Source organism: Octodon degus, unplaced genomic scaffold (assembly GCF_000260255.1).
Source record: "Octodon degus isolate 3935 unplaced genomic scaffold, OctDeg1.0 scaffold00093, whole genome shotgun sequence".
In the NCBI taxonomy this organism is placed as follows: Eukaryota; Metazoa; Chordata; class Mammalia; order Rodentia; family Octodontidae; genus Octodon; species Octodon degus.
The window spans coordinates 9,466,656-9,485,186 of record NW_004524669.1 but is presented as its reverse complement, the minus strand read 5'-3'; the positions used below and the strand labels follow the sequence as shown (position 1 = coordinate 9,485,186).

General features: G+C 37.3%; 1 protein-coding gene across 1 annotated transcript in view; it reads right to left on the bottom strand.

Moving 5' to 3' along the window:
- Ccdc73 (coiled-coil domain containing 73) overlaps nt 1-18,531 on the bottom strand; it is a 151,131-nt gene that overhangs the window by 42,651 nt on the left and 89,949 nt on the right. The window contains 3 exon segments of the mRNA XM_012516147.1: nt 9,314-9,393; nt 9,610-9,745; nt 15,632-15,670. Coding sequence (XP_012371601.1) covers nt 9,314-9,393; nt 9,610-9,745; nt 15,632-15,670 — 255 coding nt within the window.

The window sequence follows — 18,531 nt, the reverse complement described above, 5'->3', positions numbered from 1 at the left end:
TGTGGCCCAATATTTAAAGATGTAAAATTTCTGAATTTAGTTGAAATTATAGCACCACATTTCCAAGAAAAATGAACCTTTTGCACAAGAAATTTGAATAAAATCATACCAAGATACACAAAAATGAAATTGTCCAAAACTAATTGTAAAGAAAAAAATCATTAAAGCATATACATTAAAAATATTAGCTATGGAAGAACAAAATTAAATAGCATCTTATTCCACATTAGGAAAAAAACAGCAGGTGTGTAAGAAACTAGACTAATTAATTCAAAGGACAGAAAGAAAAAAAAAAGATCTGTCCTCATTGAATTTTATGCTTAGCGAACATATCTTTGTAAACTAAAATATTTTCTAATTATGCAAACTCGAAATATTCTAATAATTCCAGATATAGCTACAGAAAATAACAAGGAGCATAATCCAGAAGGCAAAAGAAGTTGCTGTATGGTCCTGGATAAAAAACAAAGAGCTCTCAAAATGGTAGTTATTTAGGACTACGTAAGATATATTAGATGAGCCCATTTAAAAGATCATTGAAGATTTCTAAAAAACAGCATCAATGTTATGTCAGGTTATATACATATTTTTTCATGTGTGTGTGTGTAAAAGACAAGGAAGAAGTGATATAAAGTCAATGGAAAATGGAAATAAACTTTTTAAAGTTTCTAATACTAAGAGATAATATGTTATGACTTATAAGTAGATTGTTAGTCAAAGATACAGTAAAAATCTTAAAACAAAAATTACGATTAAACAATATTCAGGAAATTAAATGAAATATTAATCAAAAATTAAATATTTCAAAACAATTCAACTAAGAAAAAGTTTTCATGATAGTAAAGAATTACTAAGAGTAAAACATAACATAAATACTGGAATGGCAAATATATGACCAACACTTCTAACAGTCTAAAGATAGGATATTGCACAAAGTTCTAGTATGTCGTGAACATGGGCAATGTCCACGATGCTTACTGGTGGCCAGGTGTCACTTGTGGGACTGAACTACTGCTATTTCCTTGATATCCACTCTGTAGACTCAGACAGAATCATGACTCATAGTGTGCAAGAGAAGTCCATTTGTAGAGTATGCTGATGGAAATATTTTTCTACTGTATAGAAAAGAATAAATGTAATACCGTTTTTGTATACCTCCTTTTCTCCTGTGTTTAACTGTTTGCCCTATCCGGTGGGTTCTTTCCATTCTCATTCATGGAGTTGTGGTCATTTTTATTCTTCTCTAGAATATCTTTTAGTAGTCTGTGTAGGCTTGGCTTTGTCATCATGAAATTATTTAGCTATTCTTTGTCATGGAAGTATTGCACTTCTTCATTATACTTGAAAGAGAGTTTTGCAGGGTATATCAGTCTGGGTTGGAATTTGTTTTCTTTTAAGACTTGTAGTGCTTTGCTCTATGCTCTTCTTGACTTGATGGTTTGTGAAGAGAAATCTGCTGTTACTCTGATGGGTTTTCCTTTAAATGTGATCTGCTTCTTTTCTCTAGTGGCTTTTAGTATACTGTTCCTGTGCTGAATTTCTGAGATCTTGATTATTGTATGTCTGATTTTGATTTTAATTGGGTTGATGTCATTTGGAGTTCTATGTTTTGTTTACCTGAATGTCAGACTGTTTCCTCATATTTGAGAAGTTTTCTGTTATTAATTCTGCCCATATTTTTATATCATTTGTATGGAATCCTTCTTATTGATGCCTATTAGTCTTACATTGTTCATCTTTGCATTGTTGCAGATGTCGAATTATTTTTTTCCTGCATCCTAGTTGTTTTAAAGAGATCTTAACTTTTCATTAGCTGCAATGGTGTCTTCAAGGTCTGAAAGTCTATCTTCACTTTCATTCAAACGATTTTGCCAGCTTATGATTGAGGTTTTAATTTCCTGCATAGCACTTTGAATCTGCTTCATGCATTCATTCCTATATTGCTCATTCAAGGATTCCATCATTTTTCTAGTCTCCTCTTTTTTATCACTGTGTTCTTTAGAAGCACGTAGTACTAACTTCATTTTAGTTATTTCTTTTTTTACTTCAGAAATTATTTCTGATCTGATATCCACTATACCTTTCTGCAGTTGTTTCTTTACTTCAGATGCTATTATTTCAGAGATTTCAGGTTTGTGATTTCCAATTTCTTCTATGCTGTTGTCTCTTGCATTTGTTCTTGGTGGGCTCAGAGCCTGAGAATGCATTTTGCACCTTCTCTTTGTCATTTTGTATAGCCACTGTCTTTTGACCTTTGTTGTAGAGCTTTGGTAGACATTACCTTAGCACCAGGTCCAGATCTACCAAGTTCAAACTTGTCCAGGTGTGTGTGGCTTGGGTCTCACTGCTGTGCTCCACTTCTTCCTGCTGCACCCCTTGGAGGTGAACCTTCTGTGCCACTCTGGCAAGATGTTCTGCTCCTGGGTCAGCTGGATGGGTCTTGCCTCTAGCCTCTCTGCAGGGAGTTCTGCTGCAGGGTTCCACACTGGGCCTGTATGATGGAGGAAGTTCCACTCACAGGCCCAGCCTGGGCTCTGGATCAAATGAGGATCCAGCGGGCCCCTGGTGGTCTCACTTACACCAGGCCTCTGCTCTGGGTTGAATGAGGACCTGGTGGGGCCTGGGTGGTCTCACTCACATGCCAGGCCTGGGCTCTTGGTCAAATAAGGATTCAGCAAAACTTGGGCGGTCTCACTCATGCCAGGCCTGATCTCTGGCTCAAAATCTTCCTTTTTGTCCCCCATAATTTTATTGAGAAACAAATAGCAATGAGACAGTTTCAAATCAAATTGGTATGACAGTTTCAATAATTAACACACTGCATACTCTCTTCCTAGTGGTTCTCCCTTCTTTTTAAAATTTGTTTTATTTTTAAAAATAATTTTATTGAGAAACAAATAGCAATGAGACAATTTCAAAACCGATGAGTAGGACAGTTTCAATAATTAATACATTGCATATTATTGTCTTCTTAGTGATTATTCATAGTACAAGATGCAGACATGATATCCTATCCAAAACACTATTAGTACAAATCTTTTTATTCACTGAATTAAGAGAAAGTAGCTGTATATCTATCCTATTTTGAATATAGATACAAAATGGTCCTTCATTTGTATCACCTTTTTTTGTTGTTTTGCAGAGATGGGCATTCCATTGTCATTTAAATATTGTAGGTGTATTAATTCAGCAAAATATTCCAATATAGTCCAGTAGTCCATAATAGTAGTGGGTTTTCCATAGGACTGGCAATGTCAGAAGTTGGTCTGTGAGGACTCAAGACATAGAACCTGTACTGTAACATCATGTAACTCAGTTGTGTCCCAAATTTTCTGATCAAGGAGATTATGGGGTAGAGCAATTAACCACTAAGAAGAATATATACAGTGTGTTATTTGTTGAATCTGTACTTCCGATTTGATTTGAAACTGTCTCATTGCTATCTGTTTATCAATAAAATTTTGAAAAAAAAAAAAAAAAAGGACATTATGGGGCCAAACAGGAAAATGATCGATGATGTAGAGTGTGCCTAAAGAGAGTCACATGGAGAGAAAACATTCTCTCAGGCTTTCACAGAGAGCAAATTGGTCAAGCAATGGCTATGACTCATCCACATGGCTGACACTGACAAAGGATCTAGAGACTGTGGTACAAGGTTTCAGGGTAAATCCTGAGGGGATTTGACTGACCTTGTCAGATACAAAAGTTATAGTTCTTGTTATATGGGTGTTGCTTTATCTTGGTCTTAACCATCCAGCAGAAGAGTATAGAAACCAAGTACAAAAAGTAAAGCCATATTAATAGGCTGAGCTGTAACAGGCTCAAAATTTCCCTTCTTGCCAGATGCTGCAACTGCCTTAGCAAGAGTCACTGTCTTATTGGCAGGAGTGGACACCACCTTTTTCCCTGGGGTAACAACTGCCTTCTTGGCAGGTGTGGCAATTGCCACCTTTTTGGTTCGAGAAGCCACTACTTTTTTTGCTGGAGTCATAGCAGCCTCCTTGCTTTTTTCTGAGGGAAGACAACCTCTTCTCCACTGCCATCATCTTCTTCATCATCTGACATTTTCTCATCATCACTTTCTTCTACCTCCTTTGAGGGAGGTGCCATTTTCTTTGGGTCACATTGATTTTTACCAGCTTTTGAGAGCTTTACCATAATGGCAGTTTACAGTGGCAGAGTGTGTGGTGAGCGAGTGATGCAGATAAGCCTAGGAGAAACCTAAGTGCTGCAGATGGTGACCGCGGGTTCTGAAGACTCAGGAGCGCGTATGCTTGGCAGCCAGCTACAGCTAGAGACTTATTGCCAGTATTTAAAACCCTTAGAAAATGACTACTTCTAAGAGATGTTTTCCAGGTATAGCTCGTTTATGGGTTTTGAATGTTTCACAGTATTCTACTTTTTTAATTTGTTGGGGATAGGAAGTTGTTACCTGCTTGGTCTAGCCGCTGGTTCTTTGGTACCGGCCCACAGTATTTTCTATGACCTTGAGGTGATCTCAATCTTGGTATACCAGGAAGAACAGGAACACAAGTGGTATAGTCAGCAATAACAGTGGCATCACAGAGAGCCACCTGCTAGTGAAGGCCTTCAGGTCTGTTACCCCTCTCCCCTGCTGCATCTCTGTGTGGAGACCTCTTGTGCTGCCAGCAGTCACCATGCATCTCAAGGTCTGAGCCACTTCTTCCATGCAATGAATCCCAAGTCAGAGAGAAGGCTCTGCTGGCTGCCTCCTTCCTCATTGAAGTTTCTCTCTTTACTCTCTCCATGGGCTTCACTTTTCACCTCAGATTCTTCCTGAGTACAGGGGACCCACTTCTCTCCTTCTTCTCATTGTGTTGCTATCTTCCAGTGAAACAGACCATTGTTAACAGAACCGTTCAATTTGCATGGGTGCTTAGAAACGAGTGGCTTTTGTTTAGTGTTGAGGGTTTAATCACTGACTGAGCCAGTTAGTTTCACTCAATTTAAGGGAATAACAACAACATAGTAAAGAGATATTTCTGGTTTAAATGTGAACAGACCAGCTCAGTTTTATTACAAATGCTGAATAAATAAAACTTACCAGATGGTGAGTTATCAGCATTCTGTTAACTTTAAAAGAAAAGCATATTTTATAGCTAGAAAATAACTTTGTTGTAACCAACATTCCTACACTGAGTCTAAAATAGGTTAATTCTGTATTATAAGTTCAGATTCAAGAATATGCTGGACAGCAATTATAGAAATAAGACATAATAAATTATTATTCTAGTCTATATCCCAAATGGTCTTACTTGCTCAACAGAGGAATTCACAAGTTTTGCAATTTCCATTACAGATAAATTTCAAAATAACATGGGATGACATTAAAATAATTATGGATACTAAAAGACGGAAAAAGAAATCTAGTTGTTCCAGTTGTTAATGTCTTAATCATTCATGAAATCAACTCAAAGGTCAGATGTCTGCTAGAGGACCCTAGGTAAGATTAAAATGCACTATTTAATCAAATGTCATCAGAATTAAAAATCTTTTATGCTTAAGTGATTCTATTTTTTGAAACAGTGATAGACTTCAATAAAATGTAATATATCTTTATCACATAAGTGTTTCTAAAATCTTGTTTTCAAATTGCTTTTATATGCAATAAGCTTTGATGGAAATTGGCATTTATTTTTTAAAATTTATGCTTTTATATTAGGTTTTCATAAACATAAAGATATACCTGTGTGAAGCAAATAAATATTGAAACAATTTAGGAAGTGAATTATCAGATGGTTTGTTTTATGCTAGTGATCTGTTCAAAGTTCATACCCATGACACAATGTCCTACTGACGAGTGGCACATGGTAAAACTTACATTCACTAATGTAGCTTATAATTAGCTGAATAAATAAAGGAATATTGATTTTCCAAGATGTTTTTCTTCTTCAAGTTTCAAAATGCAAGAAAGTTCTATGTTTTTCTACATTTTTCAGTAATTAAACATGTGAAGCTACTGGAATCAGATATCTTATAGAAGATAATCTAAAATGCATCAATTTCTATTAAATTAATTGTTGGGAAATAGAGGGAGGTAGGAAGGGTAGGAATGGAAAACTAGTATATGGTTGACACAGAAGTAAAGCCTGATAATTTCTTGTGTCTTTCTCTTACATATGAATTTAAATCTTAAGAGCATAATAAATTAAAATCAAAGACCTCCATGAAATGATTTTCAACTGAAAGTTATGCCTTTGATTTTATAGCCTTTATAAGCTTTTAAATAGCCTGAACTTTTAGTACATTGTCTGTTTTCTAACTATTTTATTCAAGCTGCTAGTGCAGCAAATAAACAGCTCATGCTTTGATCTCATCAAATTACAACTTACAGTTCCTAGAGCCATAAATACCATGCTGTTTCTCTTGCGCCTCCTGCTCTGGCAGGGGTGGTCTGCTTCACATCACTATCTCCTCAGTGCACCAACAATGCTCACTCAGACAAACAGCAAAGGCTGCAAGCCGCTCACAGATAGCATCTGGCATTTCTCTGGATGGCCATCATGGTGAATCCAGTACTCAGCACTGCAATACTCAGTTTATCTAACGACTAACCCTGAAAGGAATTCCACCTTATCATAAACCACTAACTTAACTGTCCTGGACAAAATCACAGAACAGTATAAAAGAAAAATGAACATTATCCTTGGGAAAATTAATGAAGTTTTAACTGAATGACATAACCAGTGTTACTAGATTTGATTAGTTTTTCCAAAAGAAAGTAAAAAACAAAAAGCTTTTCTTAAAAAGCTACATAAGATACACAAATATAAAGCTAGTGTACCTAGAATACATAAAACATTAAAAATCAGCTCTTAACTCTCCATGTTTGCTATCACTTAGACTTTGAAGTCAAAAGGCAGCACAATTTTCTCTTTTCCCTTTCATAAATCTTTCTTGTGAGAACAATCCGGTTGTACATACACTGACATGTCTTTCCAGAGTGATAAAGCCTGCCACCCCCTAAACCACTGAGTGGCCGGTGGTGGCCCTGGCCTAGAGTACAAGGCCTGGGACAGAGGCAAACTGTCTTGCAAGCACCCCGTCCACTCATGTTTAGAGAGAGACATTCTTCACCCTCTCAATAAATCTGCCAAGGATTTGTCTCAGTGGGTTCACATGAGCTCCATCTAATCTATAGGTCAGTGTCTTAAACTATGCTAGAAATAAAAGTCTATTTTTTACCATGAAACTTAATTCAATGCAAAACAATAATTACAGATATTTAGAAGGTATAATCTTTTAGCAATAGAACAATAAAGCATACAAATAGTTTAATCAACAAATTTTTATGGACATTATTAAATCACTGACAAAAATACTAAATATGGCACATCTTTTAGCTCATGTGGAAGCTAAAAGAGTTAATTTTCATAGAAAAGAATAACATACTGCTCACTAGAGGTTAGGAAGGGGAGAGAGGGAAGTAGAGAGAAGCTCAATGACAGGTCCCAGAATGTAATGCTTGGAGGAGTGTATTCTAACACTCTACAGACCACCATTTACAGCAAGCTAGTGTCTTTATTTTATTACTTTTAATGTACTTGGTAAGGGTCTCACTATGCAGCGTGGGCTCACAGTCATCCTCCTGTTTTCAGCCGCCCCAGGCCGGGAGTATAGTGTGCACCAGCACACATAGTCCTGGGGGCTGGCTCAGCGCACCTGGGGGGCAGGGCAGGGCCAGTGTAGGACCTGCACTTGTCTAAGCAGGGGCTTAGTCCACTGCGTTATCTCACCAGCCCTGAGTATCTATTTTATAAAGAATACAAAAGTCCCAACATGAAGAAATGATAAACATTTAAGGAGATGCTAATTATCCTTATTTGATCATGACAGATTATATACATGTATAAAATATCACACTGTACCCTATAAATGCCCTATAACTATATGGAAAAAAAGATTTCAAATGGTCCAAAGATAGACATACTTCTCACCAGAGAAGATCCACAGACAGTGAGCCAGCATATGCAAAGCCTTGCAGTGTCACATGTAACCAGGGGGTTGCAGACCAAATGAGGCAGCTCCATGTAGAGCACATGTCTAGCACATGTGAGGCCTAGGGTTCGCTCCCAACCTGGACAAACAAACAAAGCCACTACACCCAATTGCAGGAACCAAACTCAAAACACTGTGAGTGTGGAGCACAGGTGAGGGGGTGACACTGAGGGCCTGCATGCGCATGGGACTGGGGACCCAAGGGAACTGCTGCCACTTCTTACACTGTGAATTCAGCCTTGGAGAAAATACATCTGTTACATTAAATATAGTAACTTCAAATAATGAGATTCTGTGCATATGGAAAGGTATAAATGCTTACATAGGGAGTACTTTTTTCCTTTTAAAAGCAGAATCTTAGCATGATATGGTTGCCACATGCCTAGCATCCTAGTCCTGTGGGAAGCTGAGGCAAGAAGACCAGATGGTCCAGCGCAGCCAAAGCCACTTACTGTCTGTGCAAGAACCTGACTTAAGAGGGAAAGGGAGCAGGAGTTCAGTACAAGGGCCCAAGTTTGTATTTCCAGTAAAATAAATAGGCAAGCAGCCTCCTTTTGAGTTGAGATGACAGTACTGTCCCAAATTAGATTAATGATGCACCAGAACCTCATATTCATGTTTTTATTCCTTGAGTTCAAAGTGCACTTTGAAAAGATGGTGAGGCGAGGTGGACAGCGTGTGTCAGTCACTCTGCCATCACTGGGATGCGATGCCCAACACCCACAGCTTAAAGGAGGAAAGCTTATGTTGGCTCAGTTTCAGTGTTCAGTAGAGGTTGGCTGGCTCCAAGGCAATGTTAGGAGAGACGACCAGGTCTGTGTAAAACAATTTTACCATAGAAGGACCTGTAACACTCCTTTCCAGGCCCACTGCTGTCACCCACTTCCTTCAACCACAGTCCACCTCCTAACAGCAGTGTCTTTCTTTTTTTTAGTACCAGAAGGGGAACTCAGAACCGTGCCCTTGTGGGTGGGCTCCATGCCACTGCGCTGCACCCCAGCCCAACAGCACTTTCTGCTATGAACTTACGATGGATTGCTGCTGGGAACAGTGCCTCTGCGATCCCGACTCCTTCCAAAAGCTTTGTCTCTGAGCAGGAGACTTCTGGGGGACATTTTAGATCTAAATCCTGATGGGGTAAAATCTTACATTTTGAAATTCATTATTACCTTACTAGAATCATAACTCAAAGTTTATGAATCTATACGTTTCCTACCAAAAAACTACTGTTTTTTAATAAGACTATTTTAGATTACAATATTTTATTTAATAATACAAAGTATACCAACCCTACCTTCTTTAAGCTGCATATTTCAGATTCTTGCTTCTTATTTAAAGCTGCAAGTCTTTTGTTTAACTGTATTGCTTCTTGTACTGAAATATGAAAGACATTTGGGAAAACACTGTATATTTCAAAGAAAGTATAACTAGCTTGGACAGGGAAAATAGTGTCAATATTATAGATATAATTATTTAATATTCTTTAAATAGTCATCTGCTACTATATAAGTTAAGTTTATTCATGATGAATAAGTCTATTTTAATAATCTCTACTGAATTTAATCTCTACAGTTTAAATATAATACCTACCACTTTTTTCTAACTTCATGTGATTCTCTTTTACCAATCCAAACTGATTTGCCGTTGTAGCACAGTATTTCTCAATTTCATTCAGCTGCTTATGATAATCTTCTTTGGCCAGAAGATGAAACTGGATCTTTTGTTCCTATTTTGAATAATTTTTAAAGTTATTGATATAATAAAACATAAACATGTGTAACATGTATACAGTGATAACCACTCTTCTTAGTAAGATGCTAAAAATAAATGTCATAAAAATACTCTAGAGCTACACCACTGGGACAAAAATGTTAGGAGAGGCTACTAGATCTGTGTAAAACAAAGCACGCTATTTTCCTGTAACAAAACAGTCACTTCATGTAATGCATCCACTGCTTAGAATTTCTTTTTCAAAGTCAACTGTTTAATTTATATATAAAAAATGAATAAACCTACCACTAAATAAAGTATGGGGATTAAAGCAACAGTCTGGTACTTGCAAATAGTTTTCTTTCTCCCACAGACCATCCAGATAATTAAGACCTAATTAGATCATTTTTTCTAGTCTTTGTCCCTTTAGTTTTTAAGCATAAATTTGATATACACTGGAAAAGCTCAGGTAATTTTTCTGAGATTAATTTTAATAACATAGCACCTTCTCACTGCATTACAAAATAGAAGGCAAGAATAATAACTCCAAGTGGCAGGAAGGCAATGCAGTAGAGGTGAAAATCCAACAAACTAGAGGTGTAATTGGTAAAAATAAGACCCTACTTGTAATAGAAGGGTCTCCACTCTTTCAGCTAACAGTACTTTTATCATACTTAAGAACTGACCTTAACTTTTAAAAGTTGCCTAGCGCCTGGTTCAATTGCCAGTACCATCCCCCAAAATGTTAATAAAGTCAGTAATATTTTAATTTTTATTTATTTTTAATCATTTATTTATTTATTATAGGATCTCACTATGCAGAAACATAGTGATCCCCCTGTTTCAGCCTCCCCAGAACTGGGATTATAGGCATCGGCCACCACTCCCAGTTTTGGTGGTCAGCATGGCATGCCTGGGTTCCAGGGCCAGCACAGTACCAGGGATCGAACCTGGGTCCTTGAGCTTGCCAGGCAGGCACTTAGACCACCAAGCTATCTCCCCAGCCCCAATAATACTTTTTAAAGCTTTTAAAAAAAATCTCAGCATTAACAGAATCATTGATGGGCTTTACATCTTAAAAAAAAAAACTGCTTTAGCTTCTATGAAAAAGTGTTAAAACAAACAAACAAAACAAAAAAACAAAAACAAAAAAAAAAAAAACAAAACACCAGCCAAACAAAACATAGCATAGGCCCATCAACGGGCACTCCCTACTTGTCTTCTGAATGAGTTACTGCTGCCCTGCCGAGTTCTGACAGTGGGTTTTTGCAGGAGTCACCTGCAGTATCCATTTCCTTTATCCAATATGACCAGTACTATACTCTCTTTTACTGAAATGGCTCTTTCTCATTAATTTCACAGGACTAGAACTCACAAGCTTTATTTTTCTCCCAGGGAAGGGCAAGGCATCTTGTCCAAAATAAAGCAATTGATCTACCTTTCTGGAATTTGATCTGAGCAAGCAGAGTACAAAACTGAAGAAGTTTGGTGGTGACCCAATTCAAACTAGTATGAGACCTCTGTTGTGGCTATGTTTTGCCTTCCGAAAGTACTGTAATCCCTGAAGGGAGGTCTAATTGACTCCCACACTGTCCAGCTCTGTTGACTGGGTTCCTCCACTGAATTTGTTTGTGTAAATTAACCAGAGTCACATTTTACTACTTAAAACCAAAGTGCAGGTAGGGTAGCACAGTAGTTAAAAGTTACTCTTGTGTGTTTAAATCCTGTTTCTGTGACTGAGATGATATGATCTTGGGCAAATCATCCTGCCTTAAAGTGGAGATTATTCTACAAATTCCTTCCCAGGGTTGCCATAGAGATAAAGTGAATTTATATCAAGTGCTACAAACAGATCTTATTACATAACAATCACAATGTAACGATTTGTAATTGTTCTTTAACTGATGAAAGTATCCTTAACAGTTTTAATTAACTTATAGACCAAGAAGAGCTTGCTCTTATATTAATAAAGAACTACACAATTAAAGCTGTGCCTAACTCTATTATTCCACAAATCTAATGGGACACATAACTTTTTCGAAGTTATTTTTTAATGATTTTAACCCAAGTTATAATACAACCAATTATGATTATAGCAGGTCAGTTCAAAGTTTCTCACCCCCTTCTATGGGCTTTAGTTGGTCATTTGAACTAGTTGTCGACAAATGTTAACAATGAAAAAAGTGAGCCATATTCATTTCCTCTAAAATATCATTTAACTTCTGATAGAGGGCATTATATAACTTTCAGAAGATCTGTGAAAACCAGGCATGGTGGCGCATGCCTGTAATGTCAGCGTTGGGGAAGCTGAGGCAGGAGGATCACTACGAGTCTCAGCTGCACAGCAAGACCCTGTACCAAATAAATAAATACATATTTTTTAAAAAAGTTTGGAGCTGGGGAGATAGTTTGTTGGTCTAAGCACCTGCCTGGCAAGTGCAAGAACCCAGGTTCAATATCGCATGCTGTGCTGGTCCTGGAACCCTGAGTGTGCTGTGCCGGCCCTGAAACTAATTTAATCCCAGCTCTGGAGAGGCTGAGACTACGAGTCCGAGCTGCACAGTGAGACCCTGTACTAAATAAATAAATAAATAAACAAACAAATGATTTTTAGAAATTTAAAAAAAGGTGTGTGAAAACCCATCAGGATTTTACTGAGAACTAGTTATACAACATTGTTTATTCAAGAAATTTTTCAATTCAAATATGCATATAGCTTTTAAGAGAAATTGCTTTACTATATACTAATACATGGTCCCGATGACAGACTTAACTTTTCAGCTAAAAAGTGGTAGGCAGTCATTGCCTAAAAAGGTTCACAATTCTGTTAACAAAAAAATGTAGCAAATGCCAAAGAGATTTCATAGGCATTTCCTGTGTCTGAAGCTCTATACATTAACTTACGATATATACTATGTCAGCATCTTTTGCTGAAGCCAAAGTTGAATTCAATAAAAATGTAATTTCATTTCCTTCTACGACGTAATTCTGTTTCCAAGTGCAGTAGCCTCTTCAGTGAACATGATAAATACAGACACCTTCCAGGCCACACGGGCAGCAACAGCTCAGCACAGCGGTACTCATTTGCGCTCAGCTGGCTGCCCTGACAGTCCTGAGCTACCAAGTCTGCCACTGACTGCAGGATTACTGATAACAAGGTTCAAATTCATTGACAAGAAACAACAAATGGAACTGGTAATAACTACCAAGAACATTTTAAAAAATAACAAAGTAATGGTACTACTACCATTACAACTTTCATATTATATATCATATCATGATAGGAAATAAAGCTTATTTTACTGCGACTAATAATTAAATACATTGCTTACATTAAGTACATTTTGTTCTTACCTGTGATTAATTTGTTTTTTCCTTTATACAACTTTACCACTAACTACACAATTTATACTATAAGAAAATAATGTCCAGATAAAGTGTTTAATAAACACATGTGTACTTCACATGTGTTTTTATTTACTTCAATTTTTAAATCTTTTATTTACTTATTTGTTACAGGGTCTCACTATGTAGCTTGGACTCGTAGTGATCCTCCTGTCTCAGCCTCCCCGGTGCTGGCATTACAGGTATGTGCCATCACGCCTGGTTTTGGTGGCCAACATGGCATGCCCCAGGTCCTGGGATGAGCACAGCATGTGGTGCCAGGGATGGAACCTGGGTCCTTGTGCTTGCCAGGCAGGCGCTTAGACGGCCAAGCTGTCTCCCCAGCCCCATGTGTGCCTCTTTTTAAATGCAGCTAATCTATACAAATGAGGACTAGAGAAAAAAGATACACTTGAGACATTTAAAGTGGGAATCCTTTATAAATACTGACATACAATTTTTTAGAAATACTTTTACTAGCCAGGAATGATGGTGCATGCCTGTAATTGGAGTACTCAGGAGGCTGAGGCAGGAGGATCATCTCAAGTTGGAGGCCAGCCTGAACTACTCTGTAGAGTGAAACCCTGTCCCAAGAACAAAACAAAACAAAACAAAAAACTCCAAAATACAGAAAAGGAAATATTACTAATAAAAACTGTACCCACAGCCCCTCCATTTCCTTAATGAGATTAACTTGAAAACTAGCTATGTACTCACCAATACGGAATCATGAACTTGTGTTAAAAGTTTCTTAAACTATTTTTCAAATAATTTTTTTTAGCACACTAGATGTTATTACTCTTTAAATTTGTGCCTTGACACTAGTATGTATCTTGGTTTTGCTTTGCTCAGAGTCAAATAATATAAACTAATGATGTACTGCTCTAAAAAAAAAAAGATTAACTTTGAATATAGAAAAAGCAATGTAAGTTGCCTAAGAACAATATAAGAAAAATTATCTAAGAATTATCATGTAAGATAAAGATATATCAGAATGTTTAGAAAAACAGTACTTTTTAAATTAAAAAGTAAATATTCTGTCAGAGTGGGCATAAGATAGTAAATATATGCATCAAAATATACAATTACTTTAATGAAAAGTGATATAATGCTTTAAAAAGTCAGAAAAAAACACTATGACTCTAACTCAAATATCATCTTAGTAAATCATTTTAATAGGTTATAATTCACTACCACAAAAAAGCTTAGAAGTGACCAAAACTAGGTAAGTATCTTTTTATTTAGAGATTATAAACATATGTTTAATTAAACTTTAACTGGAATACAACACATTTTATGTTGCCTTTGATCTTTAACTTGTAGCCTTATCTCCCAGGTCAAAGGACACATTATTCAATTTCACTGTATTTTGTGTAAAATCGCTGTAGCGTTGATGATGACTTTCAGAACAAATGTCATGGTACTTAAGGCCAAACTGGAATCTAGTTTTTCAGCTTCTTAATTAAAATCAGAGTTTAAAAGAGTCTGACAATACTATTTTATTCTTTCCAGTTGAACAGTAACAGAATTTCACATCTTTTAGTCAATCAAGCTTAACAACCTCTTTATGATCTCTTTTATTTCCTAACACACCAAAACAATTTCAAGAAGCAAAATATTACTTTATGTTTTTAGATTCAGTGTCATAAGAAGTGAGAAGCCAGACTCAAACATTAATCTCACTTGCTTTACAGTCCATTGCAAAGAATAAAGATTGAAACTTCAGTAACCCACATGAAAAGCCTTCTAAAGACTTAAGAAAATCTAGGAGAATTCTCAGTCAAAGCTATACACACAGGTCCTTTGAATTGAAGGAGTGCTAGAAAGGAAGAATATTCCATAGAATTTTATACTGTGAACCAAAAATATTTATTTTTATATACATGGGAAGAGGAATTCACAACAAATACTATTGAACAATGAGAACCACACAAGTATAGAACAAAAAAGATGAATGGGGATTCACCAAAGTAGAGCTTTCCTAAGGCGACTGGATCACTGCACTCCAAATGCCACTTCATCTATTTCAAATTTTGTAATAAATAACTACAAATTTGCATGAATATCTAGCAAAGTATCATAATGGCTTCACTTTTTAAAAATTTTTATGTATTTGCTACAGGGTCTCACTGTGCAGCTTGAACTCATAGTGATCCTCCTGTTTTCAGCCTCCCTAGCACTGGGACTACAGGCGTGAGCCACCATGCCTGGTCTCGGTAGCCGGCATGGTGCACCTGGGGGTGGGGCTGGCGTGGCATGTGATGCTGGGCATCGAACCCCGTACATTTTTATTTTATAATATAAGGGCACTATATCTTTACAAGTAAATTTGTTAAAGAATTCATTTAAGCTGTACTGAATTGAAATTCCAAGTCTAGCCTTCAAAGGTGATAGCAGTATCCATTTTCAACTATTCCTGTTTTTCTAAACTATAAATATCACATTGATATTCACAAAACCATGATGCACTGTATGCACGAATCCAGGTGGGGAAATATATGCTGGGTCATTTCCTTACCATTTCACTTACTTTCTTCTGTAAAGAATATTTAGAAACCTTGAAAAAATAAAGAAGAAAAGATCATTAAATGTTTATTACAAGTTCCTTCACATATAAAAGTGCATACAATAAAGTGAAATTACCATTTTTCAAAATTTTACTTACACTAGTTCCCTTCCTTATTGCAGTAAGAATGCATTCACGTTTACTCTAAACACTCAGCGCCCCCCCGCCCCGCCCTCACACCAGCCATTCCCTGGGGCTCCCGGGTCATAGCTGTGAACTAAGCAGCTTTCTTTCCAGCAGGAGTAGTGCAGACAGATGATACACATGAAGACATATACAGGATGTTAGAGCGGGACAGCCACTGAGACAAACACAAAGACAGTAACCAGTCTAGGAGGGTTCCCTGAAGAAACTCTGAAAGAAAGGTTAGGCACAAAAGTCAATCTAAATAAAGTAAATCATCTCCAAGCCCTGGATGTCAGCAGTACCCTTCAGGTCCTTTCTGATGCATTTATATTTAAAAGATCCAGTGAGGAGTGGTGATAACAGATGCGCTCTTTCATAACCTCTTCTTATCTAACACCTAATGAACACCTTCCTGTGACCACTTGATATACAATGTAACTTTTTAACAGCTACACTGCACTCCACTGTCTCATTTGATCACGGTTTTCCTCACCCTTGTTTACAGGTTTACCCTGTATTCAATTTTTTATATTATCAATTATTCTAAAATAAAATGCTTGCACCTGAACTTTGTAGTTATTCATTTTAGCAGGATAAATTCCAAGCAGCAGCTTCTCTAATATTTGTTTAAAGTTTTTCCAGTCTGCATTCACAATTGGAAATGTACATTCGGAAGTCATGTCTACGCACATCACGTTAAAGACACATGCCTAGTGACATCAGAGTATTTTTAAAGTATATAGAATAAAAACAAAGTAAAAGATAAAGTTTGTCTAGAAAAATGTTAACTCCAAAGACAAATTTATGGACTACTGGACTATTTTGGGTTCTTCTGATGAATTCAAGTACCTACAATATTTGGATTTTGGTTTTTTTTGGCTGGCTCAGGCTGCCTTAAGGGCGGGTCTGGTAAGGCACATGGAGCTGGGGATCGAACCCTGGTATCCTGTGTCTGACTGCGTTTGCATAAGCAGGCGCTTAAACAACTGAGCTAACCAGCAGTCCCCCTTTGCCTACAATATTTTCTTTATTTGAATGGCAATGGAACACCCATTTCTGAGAAAACAAAACAAAAAAGGGGGATATAAACGAAGGTCCATTTTGTAGTGAAAAAACCCATATATATCTGTATATACAAAATAGGATAGATATACAGCTTTCTCTTAGTTCAATGAGAAGAAAGATTTGTACTAAGTGTTTAGACAAGATATCATGTCTACATCTTGTTCTCTGAATAACTACGAAGACGACAATATGCAATGCATTAATTATTGTAACTGGCCTACAACCTGTTTTGAAACTGGCTCATTGCTATTTCTTTCTCATTAAAATTAATAAAAAAGTTTAAGGGACTGTTAGTCTATTACTGAATATTATCTGCTGCCATTAGCTGTAGAGAAAACAAACATATGTAGAGCAAACTTGCCACTGCTCCGGAGACACCACGACCTACACACACGAGCTGCCCTAACTCCCAGTCCACAGCCCTGCTTTATCTAGGCCTCCACAGCAATGCTGAGTTTGTAAAGAAACTGTAGAGCTGCGTTTTGGACAGAGCTGGATTTGAAAATAAGATAATTAGACTGACACACAATCTTTTCATGAATGTCACATTTAATGTTTTTACTTTTTAATTCCTAAAAATCACAAATAATTTGGTTTATAATAGCAGATACAGGTATCTGTCTAGTAAAAAAAAATAACAAAAACTACAGTGATACCGATTAAGATGAACTATAGAGGAAATTTCAAGGATGATAGGTACTTTCTAGTGATTATACCACGTTCTATGAACAAATGTAATGAAAGTTCACTAAAAGCAAATTTCTTCAGAGCAAACCTTATTTTCTAATTTTTTTCATTAATTGCATTTATGTTACTTGTGAACAAAGTCCCCCAATATACAGTACTAAAAACATTTACTCCTATCCTCTCTCACAAAGGTTCAGGCCTGAGTCCACTAGGTGAGGCAGAACAAGGTGAGGATCTGTGCGTAAGTGAAGCAATGGGCACAGCGCTACAGGATGAGAACCAGCCTGACAGAGGACAGGGGTCCCCAGGGTTAGATGTGGCTGATGGGAGGACAGGTACTTAGCAAGAGAGAGGCCCTAGATTCAGTCCCCAGCAGCACAGGAAGGAAGGGGGAGAAGGAAGGGAGTGAGAGATGGAGCAGGGAGGGACGGAGGGAGGGAGGGGCAGGTGTACCCAGTGAAAGCGCGACCTAGCTCAAGGTGTCTGAATCCAGGCTGGGCAAGGGTGGCAGCCACAGGAGGGAAGAGCAGACATCAGAACAACTGAGTGACTTCACACAGGAATGGTTTTCAAATGTGTAAACATACTAACAATAATGAAAGTTGGACATCTGAAAGAAAAGGAAAGAATAAAGCCAGAAGGAAATAAACCTCCCTTGTGCTCGGAGACCATGCTTGGATACGGCGCTTTCAGTACCGACACAGAAATAAAGGGCAACTGGGAGTGTGTGATGACGTAGGTGCTCTCCGTGCTCACTCCTGCCTGGCTCTTTCAGAGGTCCTGGAGGCACTGATGCCGCACAGTGCCAGGGGGATAATGCCCCGATCTTCTCTGCTGCACACCATTTTTCTGCTAGCAGGAACCAGTGTAACACAGAAATGGTTTGTTCCAAGTTAAGGTCAGGCACAGTGCACTGTGATCCTGGCCTATCTGATTTTTATTTATTTTATTTTATTTTATTTTATTTTATTTTA